The 19,714-nt window shown below is 49.5% G+C and overlaps 2 protein-coding genes across 4 annotated transcripts in view; one reads left to right on the top strand and one right to left on the bottom strand.

Annotated features, from left to right (window-relative positions):
* Positions 1 to 287: 287 nt before the first annotated feature.
* The window catches only part of UBE3B (ubiquitin protein ligase E3B), a 20,005-nt gene continuing 578 nt past the window's right edge, over positions 288 to 19,714 (bottom strand). Inside the window, exons 2-28 of one of the 3 annotated variants that reach the window (XM_056503918.1) lie at positions 19,470 to 19,552; positions 18,860 to 19,063; positions 18,353 to 18,473; positions 17,771 to 17,830; positions 17,333 to 17,437; positions 17,147 to 17,243; positions 16,401 to 16,486; positions 15,646 to 15,728; positions 15,016 to 15,121; positions 14,297 to 14,417; positions 13,555 to 13,732; positions 13,115 to 13,284; positions 12,184 to 12,351; positions 11,270 to 11,441; positions 10,613 to 10,731; positions 9,899 to 10,013; positions 9,444 to 9,543; positions 8,892 to 9,011; positions 8,574 to 8,750; positions 8,383 to 8,493; positions 7,534 to 7,671; positions 7,335 to 7,400; positions 6,007 to 6,065; positions 4,376 to 4,558; positions 3,803 to 3,914; positions 3,433 to 3,525; positions 288 to 2,828 (exon numbers count right to left, since the gene is read on the bottom strand). In XM_056503918.1, the coding sequence (XP_056359893.1) occupies positions 2,637 to 2,828; positions 3,433 to 3,525; positions 3,803 to 3,914; positions 4,376 to 4,558; positions 6,007 to 6,065; positions 7,335 to 7,400; positions 7,534 to 7,671; positions 8,383 to 8,493; positions 8,574 to 8,750; positions 8,892 to 9,011; positions 9,444 to 9,543; positions 9,899 to 10,013; positions 10,613 to 10,731; positions 11,270 to 11,441; positions 12,184 to 12,351; positions 13,115 to 13,284; positions 13,555 to 13,732; positions 14,297 to 14,417; positions 15,016 to 15,121; positions 15,646 to 15,728; positions 16,401 to 16,486; positions 17,147 to 17,243; positions 17,333 to 17,437; positions 17,771 to 17,830; positions 18,353 to 18,473; positions 18,860 to 19,020 (3,213 nt within the window). In that variant the 5' untranslated portion in view covers positions 19,021 to 19,063; positions 19,470 to 19,552 and the 3' untranslated portion in view covers positions 288 to 2,636. Of the gene's footprint in view, positions 2,829 to 3,432; positions 3,526 to 3,802; positions 3,915 to 4,375; positions 4,559 to 4,670; positions 5,799 to 6,006; positions 6,066 to 7,334; positions 7,401 to 7,533; positions 7,672 to 8,382; positions 8,494 to 8,573; positions 8,751 to 8,891; positions 9,012 to 9,443; positions 9,544 to 9,898; positions 10,014 to 10,612; positions 10,732 to 11,269; positions 11,442 to 12,183; positions 12,352 to 13,114; positions 13,285 to 13,554; positions 13,733 to 14,296; positions 14,418 to 15,015; positions 15,122 to 15,645; positions 15,729 to 16,400; positions 16,487 to 17,146; positions 17,244 to 17,332; positions 17,438 to 17,770; positions 17,831 to 18,352; positions 18,474 to 18,859; positions 19,064 to 19,469; positions 19,553 to 19,714 lie in introns of those variants that run through there. The other 2 variants (XM_056503919.1, XM_056503921.1) reach the window with 2 other exon arrangements.
* KCTD10 (potassium channel tetramerization domain containing 10) overlaps positions 19,582 to 19,714 on the top strand; it is a 13,456-nt gene continuing 13,323 nt past the window's right edge. Inside the window, exon 1 of the mRNA XM_056503959.1 lies at positions 19,582 to 19,663. The gene's annotated coding sequence lies outside the window, so the exon portion shown is untranslated. The remainder of the gene's footprint in view (positions 19,664 to 19,714) is intronic.

Raw genomic sequence — 19,714 nt, 5'->3', positions numbered from 1 at the left:
CTCAGAGTCAGAGGGAAGCTGGAGCAGCAGGCACAGCTCTCACTCCTTCAGGTAACTTCCAGTGTCAGGCTCAGGCAGGAATGCACACTATTATGATATTGTTTATATTATATCAAATTATATCAATTATCAAATTCCATGTCAGCTCCAGCAGCTGCTTCTCACCATTGGAATAAAGGCAGGTACTCTGAGAGGTGCCAGGGCACCAATGCCCGCTCTGCTCTGCCAGGAGCATCCCACCAGCACATTTCCCACCCTAGGAAAGGACCAGGAGACACCCAAGCACCTGAACTCATCCCAGCTTTATTTTCTCTGCAGGTCAGACACACAGGGACAGAACCAACCACAGCAGCGAGTCTTGGATAGAAAAGATCCTTGTGAATCTCCCGTGGCAAAATCATCCCTGGGCAGGATCCACAGAGCAGGTAGGGACTGACACAGCCTCCCTGGGACACAGCAATCAGCCCCTCCACATGAATCCTTGCCTGCATCTACTGGGAATTTTCCAGACATCTATCACATTTTCCACACCAGCTCCAGCACGGGAGCAAGTGGCTGTAGTGCAACATCTCCAGGTTTGGAGGGACCAAGCTAAATCTGCAGTAAGATTTTTTTTTTCTAGCAACTGTACTCCTGAGGAACAAAAACAAGGGAAAAGGGGAACAAGGATTTTATCTCAATGTTCAACAACCCATTTCACTGAATGCTCACTGTGCTCTAGTCAGAAACACTGCGCTTCCTAAAAGGAAAAAGATTTTGGGTGATATTTAAACTCTGAGAGGTCCAAGGCAGTGCCTAAACCTCCAAACTATGCAGTCACCAACTGGTTAATGCCAAAATGTTCTATGTATTTAAAGAAAAATAATTTCCTATCATCTTTAATTTCTCTGACTCACAGCCCAGTGTCCTGGATCCTCTGGATGCAGACATTCCTGTCCGCACCAACACTTCCCATCACTCCTGTTTAATCTCACTGATTTGACAGAGAAAAAGGATCCTGACATTGCTTTCCAGATGCATTTCCAGGCACTGGCTCTACAAAAAGGGTTATTTCTCTGAAATTCATCTGAAGCACGACAGGAGGAGGATGAAGCCGAGGCCATCTCGCTGCTCGGTGCCGAGGGTTTGCCGACCCCTTGGAAATGTGAAATATTGTGGTTAAGGGAGTTCTTCCACAGCCCAGGGTGTGGAGATCTGTGCTCTGCTGAGCTCACCTGGGCACAGGAATCCCGTGGGACGGACCAGGCAGGGCAGCAGGAGAGGTGGGATACGGCCAGGGAGGGGAATGAGGATCCTCAGTGCCACAGGGAGGGAAGGAAGGAAAGAAAACCCTGGGCAGGAGCCAGCAGCCTGTGCAGGAGCTTGTTTTACCAGTGAGGTGAAGGGGAGGAGGTGACTGGCTTTTAACCCTGTCCCCAGAGGGCAATGCCATGGCTGTCCTCTGCCAGAATCCCAGCAGGGCCAGCACAGCCCAGGAGCTGCTCAGTCTCTCCTCTCTCCAGCCTGGGCCAGGGCAGGACTCGCAGCAGCTCAAGGAACCAAAGATGGAAAGCTGCAGAGACATTTCATGAGTGTCTCAGAAACAGCAGGAAGGATCCACACTTCCCAAGTCACCCCCTGCAAAAGCTCCCTGCTCCAACTCACAGAAATAAGGCCAGAAAGAGACAAAGCAACTGAAATTAAGAGTTTGGCAACAAAGTAAATGTGGCTCTTAAACAGAGACCCTGGTCTGGGTCCAAACAATTCCCTAAGAAAGGGCCTGCAAGCAAAAGGAAAATTCCAAACTAGAGGGATTTTGCCAGTGGAGGTTTCTAGAGGATTTGACACATTCCTCTGGTTCCAGAGAGGAACCTGCCCCACCTGAGCACTGTGCTGGGAGCCCGAGTGTCTGCCAGCTCCTGTGCTCTGGAAACCAAGGAAAAATGGAACCTTTCCTGCTCCTGAGAAATTGAGACATGACCCTTTCTGTCCCAAGGCCTGGGTTTGGCAGGAGCCTGGCAGAGGCACAAGTGGCTGAGCCCACTCCTGATGCTCCAGCCCTTAACCTCCAGCATTCCAAAGCTTCCCTGAGAGCCACAGGGTCCATCTGCTCCTGTTTGAGCTGCTGCTTCCCTGTGATTCCTTCTCCAAGACACACCCAGGACCCTCTAGGGACAGGGACACCTGTCCTGAGTGAGCTGTGCCCTTCCAGGCACTTCCATCTCCTCGTGGGCTCTGTCATCCCTCTGCCCTTGTGCAGCTTCCCAGACTCACTTCCAGCCAGCCCAGCTCCTGGGAAAGGAAAAAGCAGCACTCCCATGGCAGCAGCTGTCCAAGCCTGCTGGGGGTCTCACTAATCTGAGTGGCACATGGAGAGCTCCTTCTGTGCTCCCCCAGGGTTTGCTTTTAAGGATGATTTCCGTGGGTGTCAAGTGAAGGGCTTTGGGTCAGGCCCATCCCCTCTCTTCCAGCCTGGAGCTGTGCCTAAGAAAAACCAGTCCTGAGCTCAGCAGCTTTTCCCTGGATCCCTGTGAACCTCCACTACCAGCTGCCTCTCCAGGCCTGCAGGGAGCAGCAGGGGCTGCTCCAGGCTCCGTGTGGGAAGGGCTCCCCCTTCCAGCAGCAGCTCCAAGCCCCATCCCGAGCCCAGGCCGTGCCTAGGACAGCTCAAAGCCCGTGTTCATGCTGATGGCATAGCGCAGCTTCTCCCTCAGGATGCTCTTCTTGCTGTAGTTGGGGAGCTTGAGGAGGTTGAAGCACGTGGAGGAGGTCGGGAGGCGCCCGCCCGGCTCCTTCTTGCGGATGGTGAAGAAGCCGCGTAAAACACTGCCCAGGGTGTCCCCTGTGTCCTGCAAGGGACAGAGCTGTCACCTCCCTCTGCACTGCTGCCACACAGGCACTGCCAACACAAAACCTGGCATGGGAACACAGAGAGCCAAAGCCCAAAGCTCAGATTCCTACCCCGCTCCAAGAAGCTCTGCTTGTAACTCAATGCCTGACATGGGCAGGGTGTGCAGGGAGACAGGTGGGACACAGGGAAATGCCAAGGAGAACACAGAGAATCCAGGCAGGAAGAGTCTGGAGCTGCTCTGTGTGTGTGCAGCCATGAGCATCTATTGAAATAGGGCTATTCTCAGGTATAGAATCCCAGAAGGGTTTGGGTAGGAAGGAACCTTAAAGCTCATCCCATTCCATCCCCTTGCCATTGGCAGGGACACTTCCTGGAGCCCAGATTGCTTCAAGTCCCATCCAACCTGGCTTGGGATCCTTCCAGGGATGGTACAGCCACAGCTTCTCTGGGCACTCTGTGTGCCAGAGCCTCACCAGCCTCCCAGGGAAGAATTTCTCCCTGATATCCAATCCTAATATCTCATCCTCCCACATTAAGGGTCTGCAGGTCAGATGGAGGAAGCTGGGCAGGGAATTCCCAAGGCCTGAGAGCAGGATGCCTACCTGGTCATCAGACACTTCCACGCAGCGGATGGAGAAAGGAGGCTTGAGGTAGGCAAAGCCCAGAAGTGGAGGCCTGGAGCAGCTGGTGACAAACTGGAAAGTGCCACATGGTGATGATGGGAGCAGCACAGGGCAGAACAGCCACACAGTGACACAGTGCCAGCACCCCCCAGTGTGTGTCTGACAGCCTTTGGGGAGTGCCACCTCTGCAGTGCCATTCATGGTGACACCAGAGCACCCACAGAGCTCTGCTGGGCACTTCCAGGTGTCAGAATTCTGGTGTCCCTTCAGAGAGCACCCAGGTAACTGCACAACAGCCCTGACCCCACCACCCCAGACCCCAGCAGGGCAGGGGTGGCTCCTCACTCACCTTGAGGAACATGGCTCTCTCCTCAGGGCTGAAGTCGTTGGCCAGGATGTCCCAGAGCCAGATGATGACACGGTGGCTGCCATGGAAGCCCCCGTAGTACACTGTGTGTTTCCTGGGGAGAGAAAGGCTCTGACAGGCCTGGCACTGCAGCAGCAGGGGCACAAGTGCTGGAATGATCACTTGGGTGGGATGGTTTGAGTTGGAAGGGAACTCAAAGCTCATCTTGTTGCACCCCCTACCATGGGCAGGGACAAATTTCAGCAGCCCAGGTTGCTCTGAGCCCTGTCCAACACCTGCCATGGGTCAGGCTTCACTGCTGACACTGAGCCCTCAGTGATCAGAAAAAAGGGAAAAGCAGACAGGAATTCTGCTCCCAGGAACCAACAGAAGGAAGGACCCATCCCAAATTAGCTTTAAGGAACACATTCCAAAACTCTGCTCCTCGCATTCCAAGCAGGAGCAGCAGAAACTGTGGACGAATCACTGTCCTGCCACCTCCCAGGAGCCCTGCAAAGGGCAGGCTCAGCTCCCAGGCCAGCTGAGGGAAGCCCAGCAGCCCCAGCTGTTCCTTACTTCAGGTCCTCGAGGTCGATCTCGGCGTTGTCCCCGGAGATGAGGCGCTGCAGCTCCGGCGCCGAGAACATGCGGATCCACTCGGGCTTGATGATGGACCTGAAGCCGCTGATGAGAGCGGCAGTCTGGCTCTTGATCTGGGTGTGCATCCGGAAATGTGCCATCAGGTGGATGTAGCTGATCCTGTGGCACAGGGGACATGGAGCTGCCACAGCCACCCACCACTCAGCTGCCCCTCGCGTGTTTCTCCCAGCCCCAAAAGGATTGGGACAGCCTGGACAGGGTTACACTTCCCCCTCCAGGCCCTGCTTTTCATTTAAGTAGGTGAAGATGTTTCTCTGCCCAGATTTTGCCCTTTTCCCCTCTCTGGAGCTCCTGCTTGATCAACCTTGGCTGGACACAGCTCCAACTCCTTTTAACAGCTCAGCCCTCCAAGCAGACTCCTCTAGGTCTGACCAACAGCTCACTGGGCTCTGCTGCCCCATGGCTGGAGAAACACCACACCAAAACCATGAAGCAGATTCCCACCTTCCTGCAGGATGTGGGAAAGGTGAACTCTTTGTTAGTGTTAGGCTCTTCTTCTCCTCCAGACAAGACACCTAAACTTGCTGACTCTTTTTCAGCAGCTCTCACCACAATTCCACTGCTTGGGTTTTCTGGCAAGGTCACCCAGCATCCCCAGGCAGAGCTGTTTCCAGATTCCTGCCATTCCCAACACTTCTGCACCCTCCCAACTCCCAGTTTGGGTGTAAAACCTTCACATTTCTGCTGTAAATTACTAGAGCAGCATTCAGGACTTTTTTTTCCCTGAGCTGACTTGTGACAAGCCAAAAGGAGATCCTTTCAAATGCAAACTCCCTGGTCAGAGCTGGAGAAGGGAAAAGCCTGGAAACATCAGACTGCAGAGCTCAGATCCAGGTGGGATCCAGCTTCCATTTGTCAGGGAAAAGATAACAACCCCCAGATCACCAGTTCAAACACACATTTGCTTAATAGATATTTCATTCTGCTTTTATGAGCACTGAAGGGGATAGGGAATGAAAAAAAGAAAAAAAAAAAAAGGAACAAAAAGGTGGGGTTGGTTTGCAGGCTGTGGAGTTGACATTTCTGATAACGATCTAAAAGCCGGTTATCTGTGAAAACAGCCCCGGGGCTCGGTGTCTCCTCTGATTTCCTGGCTCTAAAGAACGACTGTCGAGTACATTTGAATTCAGCACTGTCTGCTCAGAACACGGTGCTTTATACAACTGCCACATGTTATCATTCTGAGGAGATCTGTCTGCTCCAAGGTGTCTTTGAGCATCTGTGCCCTCTGTGTTCATGACTGTGTGCCTGAATTGCTTTGAATCCATCTGTCTGTATCCATCACCATCATTAAATCCTGCAGAATCTCCCTGACTGCGTGCCTTTGACCTCAGAAGTGCTGTTTCAAGAAGTAAATTGTCAATTTTTATTTTGCAAATCAAATTTAATACAATTTCTGCCGATGAACTGTAACCAGCAAATTCTATTAAGATATTTATGTGCTCCTTCTCCTCCAATCTATCTCAATTCATTCCAGATGCAAGCCCAAGGAGCCAGAATAAAGTATTGTGCAGTGATGACCTTAAAAATCTAATTGCTGTACTTACTTATTTTCATTGGTAACGGGAATGGTCTTCCCTCCAGGAACAAGTTCATGGCAAACCAGCTGAGAGAAGAAATGATTGGATTGCTAATTACTGCCTGGAACCACAATGGAAGGAAATGCCATGCCAAGCTGTTACCTCTGCATAAAACATTTATTTTTACAATAAAACAGCAGGATTTAAAATTTAAGTAATAATCCTGCTTCTGCCTTGAACCAGTTTCACTTAACTATTAACAGAGTAATTGAACAGTAGGAATTCCAGCTCTCCCACCAGTGGAGCCAGCCCTTCTCCAAGGAAGCCTCCTCTGCAGTCTGATCCATCACTGCTGAACCACACACAAATCAATTCCAAGAGCCCAGGGGGACTGTCACAATCCCAAGCTCAGAGAGCTCAGTCTCACAGCACAACCCAAAATGGCTGAGCCACAGGTCTCATGCAGGAGCTGCTGGAGCTCTGTGCCTCCAGCTGGGCACTCCAGGCAGGAAGGCAGAGAGGCAGGAGGGATCTCCCAGTGCCTGGTGATCTCCTCCAGCTCAGGGTCAGTGCAGGAGCCTCCAGGTGCTGCCACTCATCTCTGCCCAATCCTCATTCCCACTTTAGAGGCCTCTGTGCCTCAGCTCCAGGTGAATTCCAAGGTCAGACTGAAGCCCAGCACAGGGAATGAGCTCAGCTGTGACATGGCTGTGGCTACAGGGACACAGAGGTCGGTCAGGGTGACCCCACCTGGCTCCTTCAGCACCACCAAGCACTGGGGAATCAGGAGTGCCTGGGTTATTTTTAACATCACTGACCCACAGCCTTCAGTGTCTCATTGCTGGGCTCCATATCCTCCATTTTTCATGTGGAAGAACCCTCCAAGCTGAAACCTCAGTGATCCTGAGACAGCAGCAGGTGTTCCCCATGGAGTTTGCAGCACAACACTGCCAGTAAAAGGCACTTCTATCCTATCTCTCCAGATTTTCCAGCTCTGCACACACAACTTCACAGGGCTCAAGTGCAACCAAGTACCTCCAAATCTTCCCAAGGGACTGCCCAAACAGCTTTTCATTCTCTAGGCCAAGAAAAGGAATTTCTCCCTATTCACAGGTTCTCTTAAGAAGGGAACACCAGTTATGCAGGGGAAGCATTAAACACTTTTTCAACCCTGGTAGCAGAAAAATTAAAGGTCAAAGGGAAACCTTTTCTTGAGGAAAAAGCTGTTCTCTACCCACAGGTAAATATTATTGAATCCCATGGCTGAGTTCAGAGCAGCTGAGCCAGCCTTTCATGGTAACACAAAGAGCCCAAAGCAGAGGTAAGGTCCAACAAATCACTGAATAAAAACCTACCTGACCCATCACATCCTCATCATAGGACAGTGTCAAGCCCAGGTCACTGATATCACCATCATAACGCTGGAGAACAACAGGGAGAAGGGAAAAAAAAGATAAAAGGTCAAGGTTCAGCAGCAGAACCACCAGTCACTCCCAGTTTCTAACACCAGGAAGCAATGAGGGAGGTGAATGATAGGAAAATTATTGCTCCAACCTTAATTGAAGTGAGATTTTTATAGAACTCTGAGTCCAAGGAGGGCAGCTCATCCACGGAGCTGTAGAAGACACTGTGGTGGTGCCCAAGGAGCTGACTCAAAAAGAAGGAAGCAAATGGTACATCCACAACTATTCCCTGTAGACAAGAAGAATGCACAGGTAAGGTCCTGCCTCACACTTGTGGTTGTGGCATCTTTGATTGCCTGCAAGGTACCAAAATCAGCTACAAACCCCACATCCTCTTAAAATCCATTAATTAGTAAGGTAGGTGTAAAAAGAGAACTCCATGTGTTCTTTAAAAGAATAGTCTTACATGGTTTGAACTGAAAGAGGGGAAATTTAGTGAGATACATGGAAAAATCCTTCCCTTTGAGGGAAGTGAGCCCTGGCAGAGATTGGCCAGAGAAGCTGTGGCTGCTCCTGGATCCCTGCAAGTGTCCAAGGCTGGACAGGGCTTGGAGGACCTGGGATAGTAGAAGGTATCCCTGCCCCTGGGAAGGGGATTGGAAAGTTCCCTTTCAACCCAAATCATTCTGTCATTTCATCCTCCTTTTTGCCTCATGTCCCTTTGAGGTATCCAAAAATGGATGTCTGTAAGGTGTAACACCAAAAAAAACAGGCTGCTGTCCCAGCACCATGAGGAACAATCAAGGCATGACCCAGGCTTTCCCTCCAAGATTATTTTTAATACATACCTGAAGAAATTCCAGCCTGTTCCACTATGAGGATCTTTATCCAAACCATTTTTCCAAACCCCACTCTTCAATAACAACCCTCCAAGCAGGACAGATGCCCTCAAAGGCACCATCACTGACAAAATCACAACCTGGTGCCTCTGTAGGCTCACCTCATACACAGCCTTCCCAAGCATCTTCCCCACAAACTCGAAGAGCTGCAGGTAATTCTCATGGATGTAGGATGTTGGGGATGGATACAGCCTCTCATCACCACTGGTGGTCTGCACAAAGAGATAAGAGCCCAGTGAGCCAGAATGGCTCTGCCTGCACCAGGTCACTTCAGGTGGCACCTGTGTCCTACCTTGAACAAGTTTAGTGCAGGGTCAAACACCTTTTTAATGATCTCTTCCAGGAACTCTTTGAAGACTCCATCTTGATCAATACCAGCCTCATCAACCCCCAGGTCATTCACAAACTTCACCCTGATCACTCCCTTCATGGCGTTCTGGGAAAGCTGCCGGAGCTGTTCGTACCCGTCCTGCACAGAGCAGAAAATCCAGAGAGAGACACATGAAACACCCACCAGAGATGCAGCAGAGACAGTCCCTCAGCACCCCAGAGAAGGTAAACCACAGCCCATGGGCTGTTTTGGGGTGCTGGCCTGTGGGCTGCCCCTCACCTCCAGCATGCGGGAGCGGCGGATGGTGATGTGGGTGACGTGGGGGGACGCCGAGCTCGTCTCCACCAGCCCCAGCTTCTCCTTCTCCTTCGTCACCATGTTCCGGAAAAGCAGCACCCTCTGCAAAAAAAACCAAAACAAATGGAAGGCTCAATCCATGGGGATCCTCATCCTGAAGTGCAGCAGGGGTTTGGGAGGCTCCTGACACACAGAACTGCTGCTGGTTGTCCTGATCCCAGCTATTCCCAGTGGTGCCACTCATTCCAGTTCCAGGCAGCTGCACACACAGATCAGTTCTGTCTCACAGAGAACAAGACAAATGCACTAGGGAAGGGGTGAGGACACAGATCAGTCCTCTCTCAGTGACAGAAATCAAGACATTTAGAGGAAATCTATTGGGAAAGGTGAGGATGAAGGAGAAGACTTTTTTTCAGCTGGCATTCCAAAAGAAGCTCCATGTCACAAAATGTTCCAGACACGTGTCCCTCCCACCTCAATGGCCACCCAGGCCATTGATTCCCAGCCTCCACTCTCTGCCCCCATCCCACTCACATTCTTGTGGGGAATGACATGTGGGATGTACTGCAGGAGCAGCTGGGCTCGTTTCTTGTCCTTGTCCAGCTCCTGGAAGAGCACACTGGGCTTGAGGTCCCTTGACAAAGAAAAGCAGAGATTCAGAGATCCAGGTGTGGGAGGGGGAACTGGTAGTGATTCCAAAGATGACTGAAGTACAAAGATGACTCAATGTACACACTAAAAAGGTAAAAAGGGTCAGGGACACCCAAGCTCTTGAGTGCTGAGTCAGTTTTCAAAGCAGCACCTAAACCTCCCACCAGAGAGAAAAGCACAACATGAGGGGTGTCCTTAACTGCAAACACAGGCAGCAGCTCCCACCTCAATCCCACAGGCAGAATGTCAATAAGGAATCCCAAACCAGGCTCCCCAGTGGATGTGGAGCAGTGGGACAAGCCTGGAGCTGCCCAGGATCCCTGCCCTGGGCCACTCACTTGCGCAGCCAGTGATCCTCGGGAGCGAAGCGGCGCCGGCAATCCCGCTCGTACAGCACCATCAGCCAGCCATGGACAGAATGGAACAGCTCCAGGGTCTCCCCTCGGGCATTCTCTGCACAAAAGGAACAAGGCAGCAAAGTCCAGGCACCCCTGGAACCAGCAGGAGCCACATCCTCCCCACAGTAACAGCACTGGGGTGTTTTCCTGACCCACACCGACTCTGACAGGAGAGATTTTTTGCCTCTGGGAAGAGAGATGACCTCTTCTTTAAACAGAGCTAATCAAAGCCATCTCATTTCATATCAGAACTAGACTATCTCAGCTAATTATCAGAGAGCTGAGCTGTACCCAAATTACACCAGCAAAGAGATCCACAGCAGATTCTACAGAGACCCAAGCAAGCTGCTCTGCCTGGTCACAGCACTGCCCTGCTCTTGTCCAACACATGGCCCAGCCTTGCTAAACCTCATCTCTGCCAAAAACCAACATGCCCATCATGTCTGTTACAAAAATCCTTACTGGAAATAGGGGAGTGCTCTGGATTTGGCACAAAGCATGATTGTGGCATCTGGACATCAAAAGACTGGGACATCTTCCCACATTGAAGTGCTTCTTGTGCCAAGGAATAATTAGCAGAAGCTTCAAATTCCAAAATTAATGCAGTTTGTGGTTCTAACAGTAACATTAACTCAAGCTACTAAAAGCACTCACCTACAATTCCATCCCAGATCATCTTAAACACAAAGGAATTCAGGAAAGAGGAGATGGTCACCAGCTCTTCCAGTTTGAATGAAATCTGCTCTTCGTAGACCTCGATGTCATCCAGAATCCTGTCAGAGCAAACAAATGCAAATGCACAAGTGTAAATTTAATTCCCTGTTGAAATTTTCATAAAGGCACATTATCCTTTAGCAGCAGCTCTTATTTCTATGACAACTGACACCCATGAGGATCTAAAGTCATAAACAACCAAACCTTATTGATGGATTTTGACTGATAGCAGATCCTAACAGAAGATGGAATGAGAGGCTGAGATACAAGCAAAGTCAGTGTTTCAGGCTTAAAAGGACCTTTTCCATTCCCAGGAAAAAATTTTGCCTCATTTAAGAGGAGAGAATTGTCTCTAGTGACCAGCTAGGGCAATTTTCCACCCCCTTTCCCATCTTTTGTGTTGTTTCTTCCCCTGCTCAGCAGCACATGAGGGGGAAAAGTCCTTTTGAAGCCCTTTATTTCTCAGGACTCAATCCCAAAAGCTTGCTGCTTTACCCTTTCTACTTATCTTCATGAAAAGACATGTTTCTCTTGAACCTGAAGGAACAAAACAGTTCTATGTCATAAATCCAGGGATGCCCACCCATGGATACCTACGTGATGAGGTGACGGGAGCAGTCACAGAAGAGCATCAGCATGGCCAGCAGCCTCTTGGATTCCTCTGTGTCATTGTTCAAGCACTCCAAAAAGAGTTTTAACCCTCCCTGTGGTCCCAGCTCACAGATGAAAGCCCATAATTTGGGCAACAGATCATCCAGGTAAGTCAGACCTATGAAAATATAAAGTGTACCCAGTAAAGATCATTTTGCTGCTTGTGAAAGCTCAGAAGATGAGACTTAAAGCTGAAAGAGCCTTTTGCAAAGCAGAAAGGGCACTTGAGAATCCCATTTGACTCCCAGGCCTGTTTGCATTAACAGGAGATGGACAATACACAAAACAAAAGCTTTTACTGAGGCATTGTTTGCACATCTTGAACCTTTTCTCCCCTAATTCTTTTGCAACTTCAGAAAATACTGAATTCCTGTGATCCCACATCCACCTTAGGGATGAGAACACAACAGGGCTGCACCCATGGTCACCACAAAGCACCCAAAGCTCTGGACTCACTCCCTGCTCTACCCACCAAACCAAACCAGTGCTGATCTCCTCCTCCATCACTTCCCAAGATATGCAATTTGTTCTCAACATGTATGAAAGCACTCAGTGCTCCCACCACAGAAAGATTAATATTGCCAGGCTCCCCAAAAACCCTGACTCAGGCTTGAAGTTGAGAGGGAGTAAGCAAGGTTTCATGAGAGGAAAACTTGCTTTAATTTGTATTCTTGAGAGTTTCTGCTTGATCAAGTGATGCTGAGTGTTATTGATCCCATGGATGACTCAGGATGGAACAAGCCTTCCCCAGAGTCGGCAGTGATAAAACTCCCAACAAATCAACAGAAATAAGAAAATATCTTTTTTTTTTTTTTTTCTCTCCACTGGGAAGGATTTGAGCAGCAGGGAGGTGGCCTGACCTGTGAGGATCTGCAGGCGGATCTGGGTCAGGGTGGTCAGGGTGGTTTGGTACAGGACACAGATGCTGCAAACCTTCTGCACCTCGGCAGAGTCCACGCGCTTCCCTCCCACCGGCTTCAGGATGTTCCTCACTGAGGCTGACTTCTGGAAAGCTCTCTTGAACAGGCCTGGGGGCAGAAACACAGCAGGAGTGCTACAGGGCAAGGTTAGATGGGATTTGGGGAAGGAATCCTTCACTGTGAGGGTGGGGAGGCCCAGAGAAGCTGTGGCTGCTCCATCCCTGGAAGTGTCCAAGGTCAGGTTGGACAGGGCTTAGAGCAGCCTGGGATAGTGTAAGTTGTCCCTGCCCATGGCCCCAAATCCCTTCCAATCCAAACCATTCCACAGTTCTATACATGCTCTACAAAACAGAATGAGCTGTAAGTTCCATTCCAACCCAAACCACTCATGATCCGTGGTCCTGGTTGCAGCAAATAATGACCACAGGATCCAGTGTTATGGGCAACAGCTAGAAAATACCATATTTACTGTTATCCCAAATCCTTTTCTGCAGGACCACCACACCTCACAGGTGCAGGATCCAGCTTCACCTTGCTTTCCACATAGGAAGTTGAGCTCTCATCTCCCCTTGGAAGTTCTGCCAAAAGCACTTCAGCTACTTGAGAAAATGATGAAAAGAAACTGCTAAAATAAGCAAATATTTTCCCAGCACCAAAGAAAGAGACTTGCCCCAGGACACAAAAGCATTCCAAGGAGGAATTACAAATAGGAGAGATCACATCCCCATCTCAGCAGCAGCAGCTGCTGCAAGTAATTATTCAAGCTTTTGCCATAAGTGGAAAAGTCAAAATCCTGCAAGTTTGGGAGAGAGATCTACATAAACACAAACACACAGGGACAAAAAAAACCCCAAATCCATCCAGAACTGACTTTTCATAGGAAGGCTGTTCTGAGGGGAGATTGGCTGTGCTGGCAGCTGAGCTGCCTCCTGATTTTCCAGCAGTTTCTTGCTGAGCACATCACTGAAGAGGATCCGGATCATGTGGACTCCCCAGAGGTGCTGCAGCTGCTTGGTCAGCAGGGGCATGGACTCGTTCAGCCTGAAGACAGAGCAGGGGGACAGGTTAGAAAGCAGCTTGGAATAAAACACCAGGCAGTGATACTGATCCATTTAGCTCATAATCCAAACTGGAATATGACCCACCCATGGAATAGTCTGTGCAGGAATGCTGCAGTTTATTTCAGCTAGAACCTAAAACATCTGAGAAACTATTCTCACTGTTCCTCTCAAAACATAAAACACTTTGCAACATATTAAAAATTAAAGAAGAGGCTTCATCATCTCTCCCTGTGAGGTCCTTCCCACTCACCCATAATCCACAGTCTGTGAGAACCAGCCCAGCACAGGGTGCCAGTGGGTGAGGTTGGATTTCTTCTGGGACACATACTTCTGGCAGTAGGAGAGCATTTGGATGAGCACCCCCACAAAATGAGCTGTCTCCTCCTCCAGCACCTGATCATTCAGGGAGCCCAGGAACACCAGATTGCCTGGAGGAAGGACCAGCACAGCAAGGCTTAAGGAGGAACAGATGCTGTGGGACAGGGGTTACAGGTGAAGTGAATCCTTTCCCAATGCCAGGGGAGGATTTGTGTCAGTAATGATTTCAGAGGCCACCCTGCAGGAAGCCATTTCCAGCACACATCAACCCCTGAGGTGACATGTCCCTTTGGCCACCTTCTACAAACTACCAGAAGCTACAATCCACAATTTTACCAGAGCCCCAGCTGGTAATCTTGTTACTTTTGCAGAAATATGAATTTAAATACGCAGCAGCATTTAGGGCCATTTAGGGGAGGGAGATCCAAGTCTTCCACACTCCAAGACTAGCTCAGAGCTCAAATGTAAAGCTGGCAGAGATGATGCATGACATGGATACAAGGGCAAAGCTCTTAAACCTTGTTTGTAACATCCCAAATCACACCTCAGTTATTATTTAAAGTTATCAAAATAACAACTAGAAATGATGAGCTGGAGGCAGCAGTGCCACATGGAAAACAAATTCTGATTCAAGATTCTTTTTCAAAGGCAAGAGAAGTGTTGGAGGTGCTCACCCAGCAAGCAGAGAGTGTGGCTGCCCTCCAGGCACACGCACACATCCCGGCACTGCGACTCCCGGCTCAGGAACAGGATGAACTTGCGCAGGAGATCGTGGGATTGGATCACTGCCAGGCGCTGCAAGAGAGCATGGCAGTGCCAGGGGGGCTGGGAACACTCCCACACCTCACCTGCCAGCAGCACTGGCACTGGGTTTTCTCCCCAAACAGAGCAGCCAGTCGAGGCTGCTGCCCCACAGAATGTTTGACACGGGCTGGGAAATAAAACCCCTGGTCATGCTGGAGTTGGAGCCAGACCTCTGCAATGATCTGTCTGCAAGAACACAGGATTTGCCCATTTGGCACAAAACCTGCCAGTCTGCACCAAGCAGACTGAACTGGATTAGTGGGCAGCCCACTGGTCACCCCCACAGAGCCTCTGCCACCCAAAAGGGTGAGTTTTGGCTTTGGCTCTGTGGTCACAGAAAAGGAAGAGCAAGGACATGAAAAATTCAAGCTGTGGATTATTTATTTATATAGGTACTTTAGGGCAGTTCAGCCCTTCATCCTACTGGTGTTAATAACTTCTGCATTAGCAATCCAGAGTACTTGTAAGGGTTTCACAACAGAGAATTGAAACTGGCAAAGAGAAATGCAAAAGCTCTGCTCCAAGAGCTGATAAAATGGAGTAACAAGTGGCTTGGTGTGATAATCAGTCTCTGAGATCACCCACTTACCTCAGGGGTGAGAGTAGCAAGGTGAGTCATTATAGCAGGCACAGACATGACATGGATCAGGAAGGACCTCAGCAGATTGTCTGAGAACTGTGCAGCAACCACAGGGCTACGGAGAGAGAGAGAGAAACTTCAGAGCTCAACCCAACCTGGGAAAGCAGCACAGGCTTCAACTGAGCCATCCAGAACTGGATCCTGGGAATTCCCTCAGCAAGAACCACACACACAGGGAATGGGTTGGGTTGGGAAAGAACTTAAAGCTCAGCCCATCCCACACCCCTGCCACAGGCAGGGACACCTTCCACTATCCCAGGTTGCTCCAAGCCCTTTCCAACCTTGCTTCGAAGCATCCCATGGAAAAGATCATTCACTCACACTTCTGTTCTCAAAGCAAGCTCACCCTGAACTGAATTGAGATCTTTTAGGCTCACACTAATTCCTGACTTAAAGCCACTCTAATCTGAAAAAAGATGACAGTAAAGTGAGCCATTTGCCTAAATCAACTTCTTTCCTCAGGGTGATATTCTCAATGGCACAAAAAACCAAAAAGAATGAGAAGTATTTTTTTTTAAAAAACCACTAAAAAAGTCAAGTTTGGCTGCAAATCCCCCCAAGCAGCTCCAGCTGACTCACCGCAAGGCAAGGGAGAAGATGGCAGTTAAGGAACCTTTGGAAAGGGAAGGTCTGGATCTTGCCAAGCCATTAGTTAGCAAAATCTGGAATGAAAAAAAGAAATGAAAATATAAAAAACCTGTAGTACTCAGAAAAAAAGAAAAATACTATTACTCCTGAAAGACATCAAGGTTATTTAATGCAGAGAAAACAAACATTAGAGCAGCCTAAAATCCAGTTCTTACAAGTTATTTGGCAGAACTAGAAGGGCTTCAGGTTAATAATGGCAGAAGAGAGATACTGCAATGAAATCAGACACTGTGCAGGACTTATTTCCCTAGAACCTGTGCTCCCAGGCTTTAAAAATTAACAGGCAAGGCTCAGAGTTTGGTAACGTAATTCTTATTTAAAAGATTCATTACATCAGTTCCTTTCCCCAACAGAGCAACAAACCAAACCAATACAATGTGGCAACTGCAAAGTTTGGCAAAATTATGCAGGACTTATCCCTGTCCATCTCATGGTGAGGTGATTAAGCAGGATTTATGTTTAGTACAGAAGGGGAAGGTTGGATTTGGTGTCAGGTGGGGAGACTCTGCTTTACTCGAGAAACTTGAGAGATTTTTGCTTTGCTTGAGAAAAATATAATTATGTACAAATCAGCAGCAGCTCCTCCCTGAGACCCCAGCACAGATCCAAAGAGCTGCTCAGGAGAGGAGCACAGGCAGGGCTGGGGCTGGTTTGGGTAAGCTGGGACTGTGGCAGCTCAGACTGACCTGCAGCACGGAGTAGAAACCCTTCTGGTTCAGGTGGCCCATGATGTTGGCACAGATGTGGTTCATGGCAGGTCTCAGGGTCTCACCTTTGGGTTAAAGCACTGATATCAATCCAACAGCACCACAGTCCCACTCTGACCCCCCCCTACTTGAAAGTTTATCACTGCCCAAGTCCTCCTGGCACAAAATCCTTCTACACAAACCCATCATTCTGGCAGCATTTCACACTGTGCTGTTTAGGTTGTAAGAGACTCATCTCCTCCCACTGCTTGTCTGCCTTTTCTACACCTATTTCCTACAAAACCCCAGAGCTAAGAGCACATTCCCTTACCCTCTGAACACTTCTTGTGTGGGGGTTTTTGGAATATTATTAAAATGCTGTAACAACTGTTGGTGTCCTAAGGGAAACAGCCTAATCCCAAGGGGAACAGTCTAATCCTAAGGGAATCCTTCTTTTGTGCAAACACAGGAGCAGAATGAGTCTTTGTGTCAACCAAGGTGCAGAAACAGAATCCCAAAATGGTGTGGGTTGGAAGGAATGTTAAGGATCATCCCATTCCACCCCTGCCATGGGCAGGGACACCTCCCATTATCCCAGGTTGCTTCAAACCCTCTCCAACCTGGCCTTGGACACTTCCAGGGATCCAGGGGCAGCCACAGCTCCTCTGGAACTTGTGCCAGAGCATTCAGTGGATTTTAACAGCAAGTCCCACATCAGTGGCCTGGAGACTTTTTAAGCCACCAACCTTTTCCCCGGAGGATTTTCCAGGTGGAAGTGTCTGTGAAGGTGACCAGCATTGTGAGGTGCAAGTTCACCAGCCTGGAGTCCTGCAGGATGTCAGGCTGGGATAACAAACAGCAGAATTAACAAACCCACTGAGCCTGCTGCCACTGCCAAATGCAGGGAGGGAAAGCACAGGAATAGCTCTAACCTTGAGCTGCTTGAGGAATTCACAGCAGAACCACAGGATGTCTTTGATCTGTTTGATCCAGAGGAGTGTGAGGTCCTTGGAGAGTGCCAGTGACACGTACCACACCTGAGCAAGGGGGATGCACAGAGGGCTCAGGGTTTGTGCTACTGCTGGGCAGAGTTTGGGAACTGAACCCAGCAGTGAGACCAAGATTCTCCTCTCCACAAATCCCCTGGTCAAAGCACATCACCCATCCCAGAAACCAAAGGTCCTTTAACTCCCATGGAAAAAATATCCCAGGAATACTAAAGGACTTGTCCAGACTTTCCCTGTGGAATCTCCACAGTGCTCAAGGGCTTCTGAAAGCTAAAAATTACATATTACCAAAGTAAATCCCCACACAGAGAGTTCAGAACAACCACCAAGCCCTCCCCACTCCAACCCAAACCCCCTGCTGACCTTGGGCTCGTTCTCCACATCCATGCTGTTCAGGATACAACGGCACAGCTTTTCAAACCTCTGGGAAAATCCAAAGGTGGGATTAGTTCTAACTACAGGAAGGGCTATTCTGGAAAAGCACAAGGAACAGCTCAGCAGAGGGAGGAAGATCTCTCTGTCTCAAATCAGCAGATGTTCCCAGCACATTCCCTACAGGAATCCTGATGGCTCCTTCCCTGGGAGCACACACACCAAGCTGCTGCTGCTGTGCAGAATTCCCTCCTTGGGAACACAGGGCAATTTTTTTAGATAGAGAAAACTGCATTTGAGCATGTATTTCCACAAGACAGAGATTGTTTTAATCTCCCACTGCTGCTGCCATTGGAACACAGCTTTCCATTTTCCTACTGATTTCCTGTCAGCCCTCACAGCTTCCTGGGATCATCATTTCAGGGATTCACTCTGAAGCCACAAGTTCAGGACAGGATGAGAAAAGCAAAAGACAAAATACATTGCAAGAACCTCAAAGATCACTAAAGAAGGAATTAAACATATTTAACCTGTCCCCAAAAGCACAGCAGGATGTCAGGGCAGTGTCCTCACCTCCTTGTCTTCCTTGGGATTGAACACAAACAGCAGCTTCCTGGCAATCCTGAACACAGACAGGGCACTTCTTTTATTTGAGCCACATTCATTTGTCTCAAAGAAATCCTCCACCTCTCTCCTACCAAAGAGGAAAAAATGAGGAGTTAAAAAGCAATCATAGAGCAAGGAATTCTTTCCCTGAAGGGGCCCATGGGGAAGATGGGGAGAGACTTTTTACAAAGCAAAAAGGGAAACGGACTCAAACTGACACAGGACAGGGTTAGATGGGATACAGGAAAAAGGGGAATGGGCTCAAACTGACACAGGAGAGGGTTAGATGGGATATTGGGAAGAAATTCTTCCCTGTGAGGGTGGAAGATGTGGCTGCCTCAATCCTGGAAGTGTCCAAGGCCAGGCTGGAGTAAGTGGAAAATGCCCCTGCCCATGGCAGAGGTTTGGAATGAGATGAGCTTTAATGCCCCTTCCAAACCAACCCATCCCATGAATCCCATGAATCCCACAGACCTGATCTCCCTCTGCAGGTGGCAACGACACAGGAACCTCCTGACCAGAGCCTGGAGCTGCACTGCAGCTCTCTCCCTCTCCTTCAGCTCCCGCCGCTCCTCCCGGGCCTGCCTGGCCTTGTCCAGGAACTGGGCCTTGGAGGACTGGCTGGCACTGAACATGGCTGCAACCTCCCAGGGAGCAAAGGATGCTCACAGCAAACACCTGCAAAGCCAGAGCAGAGTGGAGAAAACACCCACAGAAGGGCAGTTCTCAGCTCTCTGGAGGAGAGAATTCAACAGCACAGGGAAAAGTAGGAATAAAAAAACCCCAGTGGCTGTCACGGGGCTGCAGCAGGGATACAAAAACACTGGCAGGGAATCCTTCCAGCACAACCCACAGCCTGCTGCAGGCTGGGAGATTTTAAGTGGAAAAATAAACAAATCAGTGTTTTTGACACAGTGCTCCACCTCCCCTCTCCAGCCTCTGATCTTTCCTTGGTAACAGATAAGAACAACTCCCCGGCCAGGGACAGGAGGCAAAGGGCACAAGGGACACTGATTTATTGCCATTCACCACATAAACCACCCAGGGTCAACCAGAGCTTTATAAATAGCAACAAGGAACTCACCTGAGGGGTCACTTCTTCAAGGGAAGCGTGTGATGCTCATTTACACACGCACATGATCCCCGTCCAGAGGCTCCGGGCAGCTCCTGCATGGACAAGCACATTCCCTGCGGCTCATTCGGGGGTTTAGACTTTCTCTCTGCAGCTCCGAGTCCTTCAGACCCGATTTACGTCTCGCTGCACCCGCAAGGAACGCGGTAAGTGGGAGGAGAAGCAGCAGCGCGGCTCGGCGGCGGTCACCAGCACAG

Source organism: Oenanthe melanoleuca, chromosome 15, assembly GCF_029582105.1.
Source record: "Oenanthe melanoleuca isolate GR-GAL-2019-014 chromosome 15, OMel1.0, whole genome shotgun sequence".
In the NCBI taxonomy this organism is placed as follows: domain Eukaryota; kingdom Metazoa; phylum Chordata; class Aves; order Passeriformes; family Muscicapidae; genus Oenanthe; species Oenanthe melanoleuca.
This window is presented reverse-complemented; position numbering and strand designations above follow the sequence as displayed.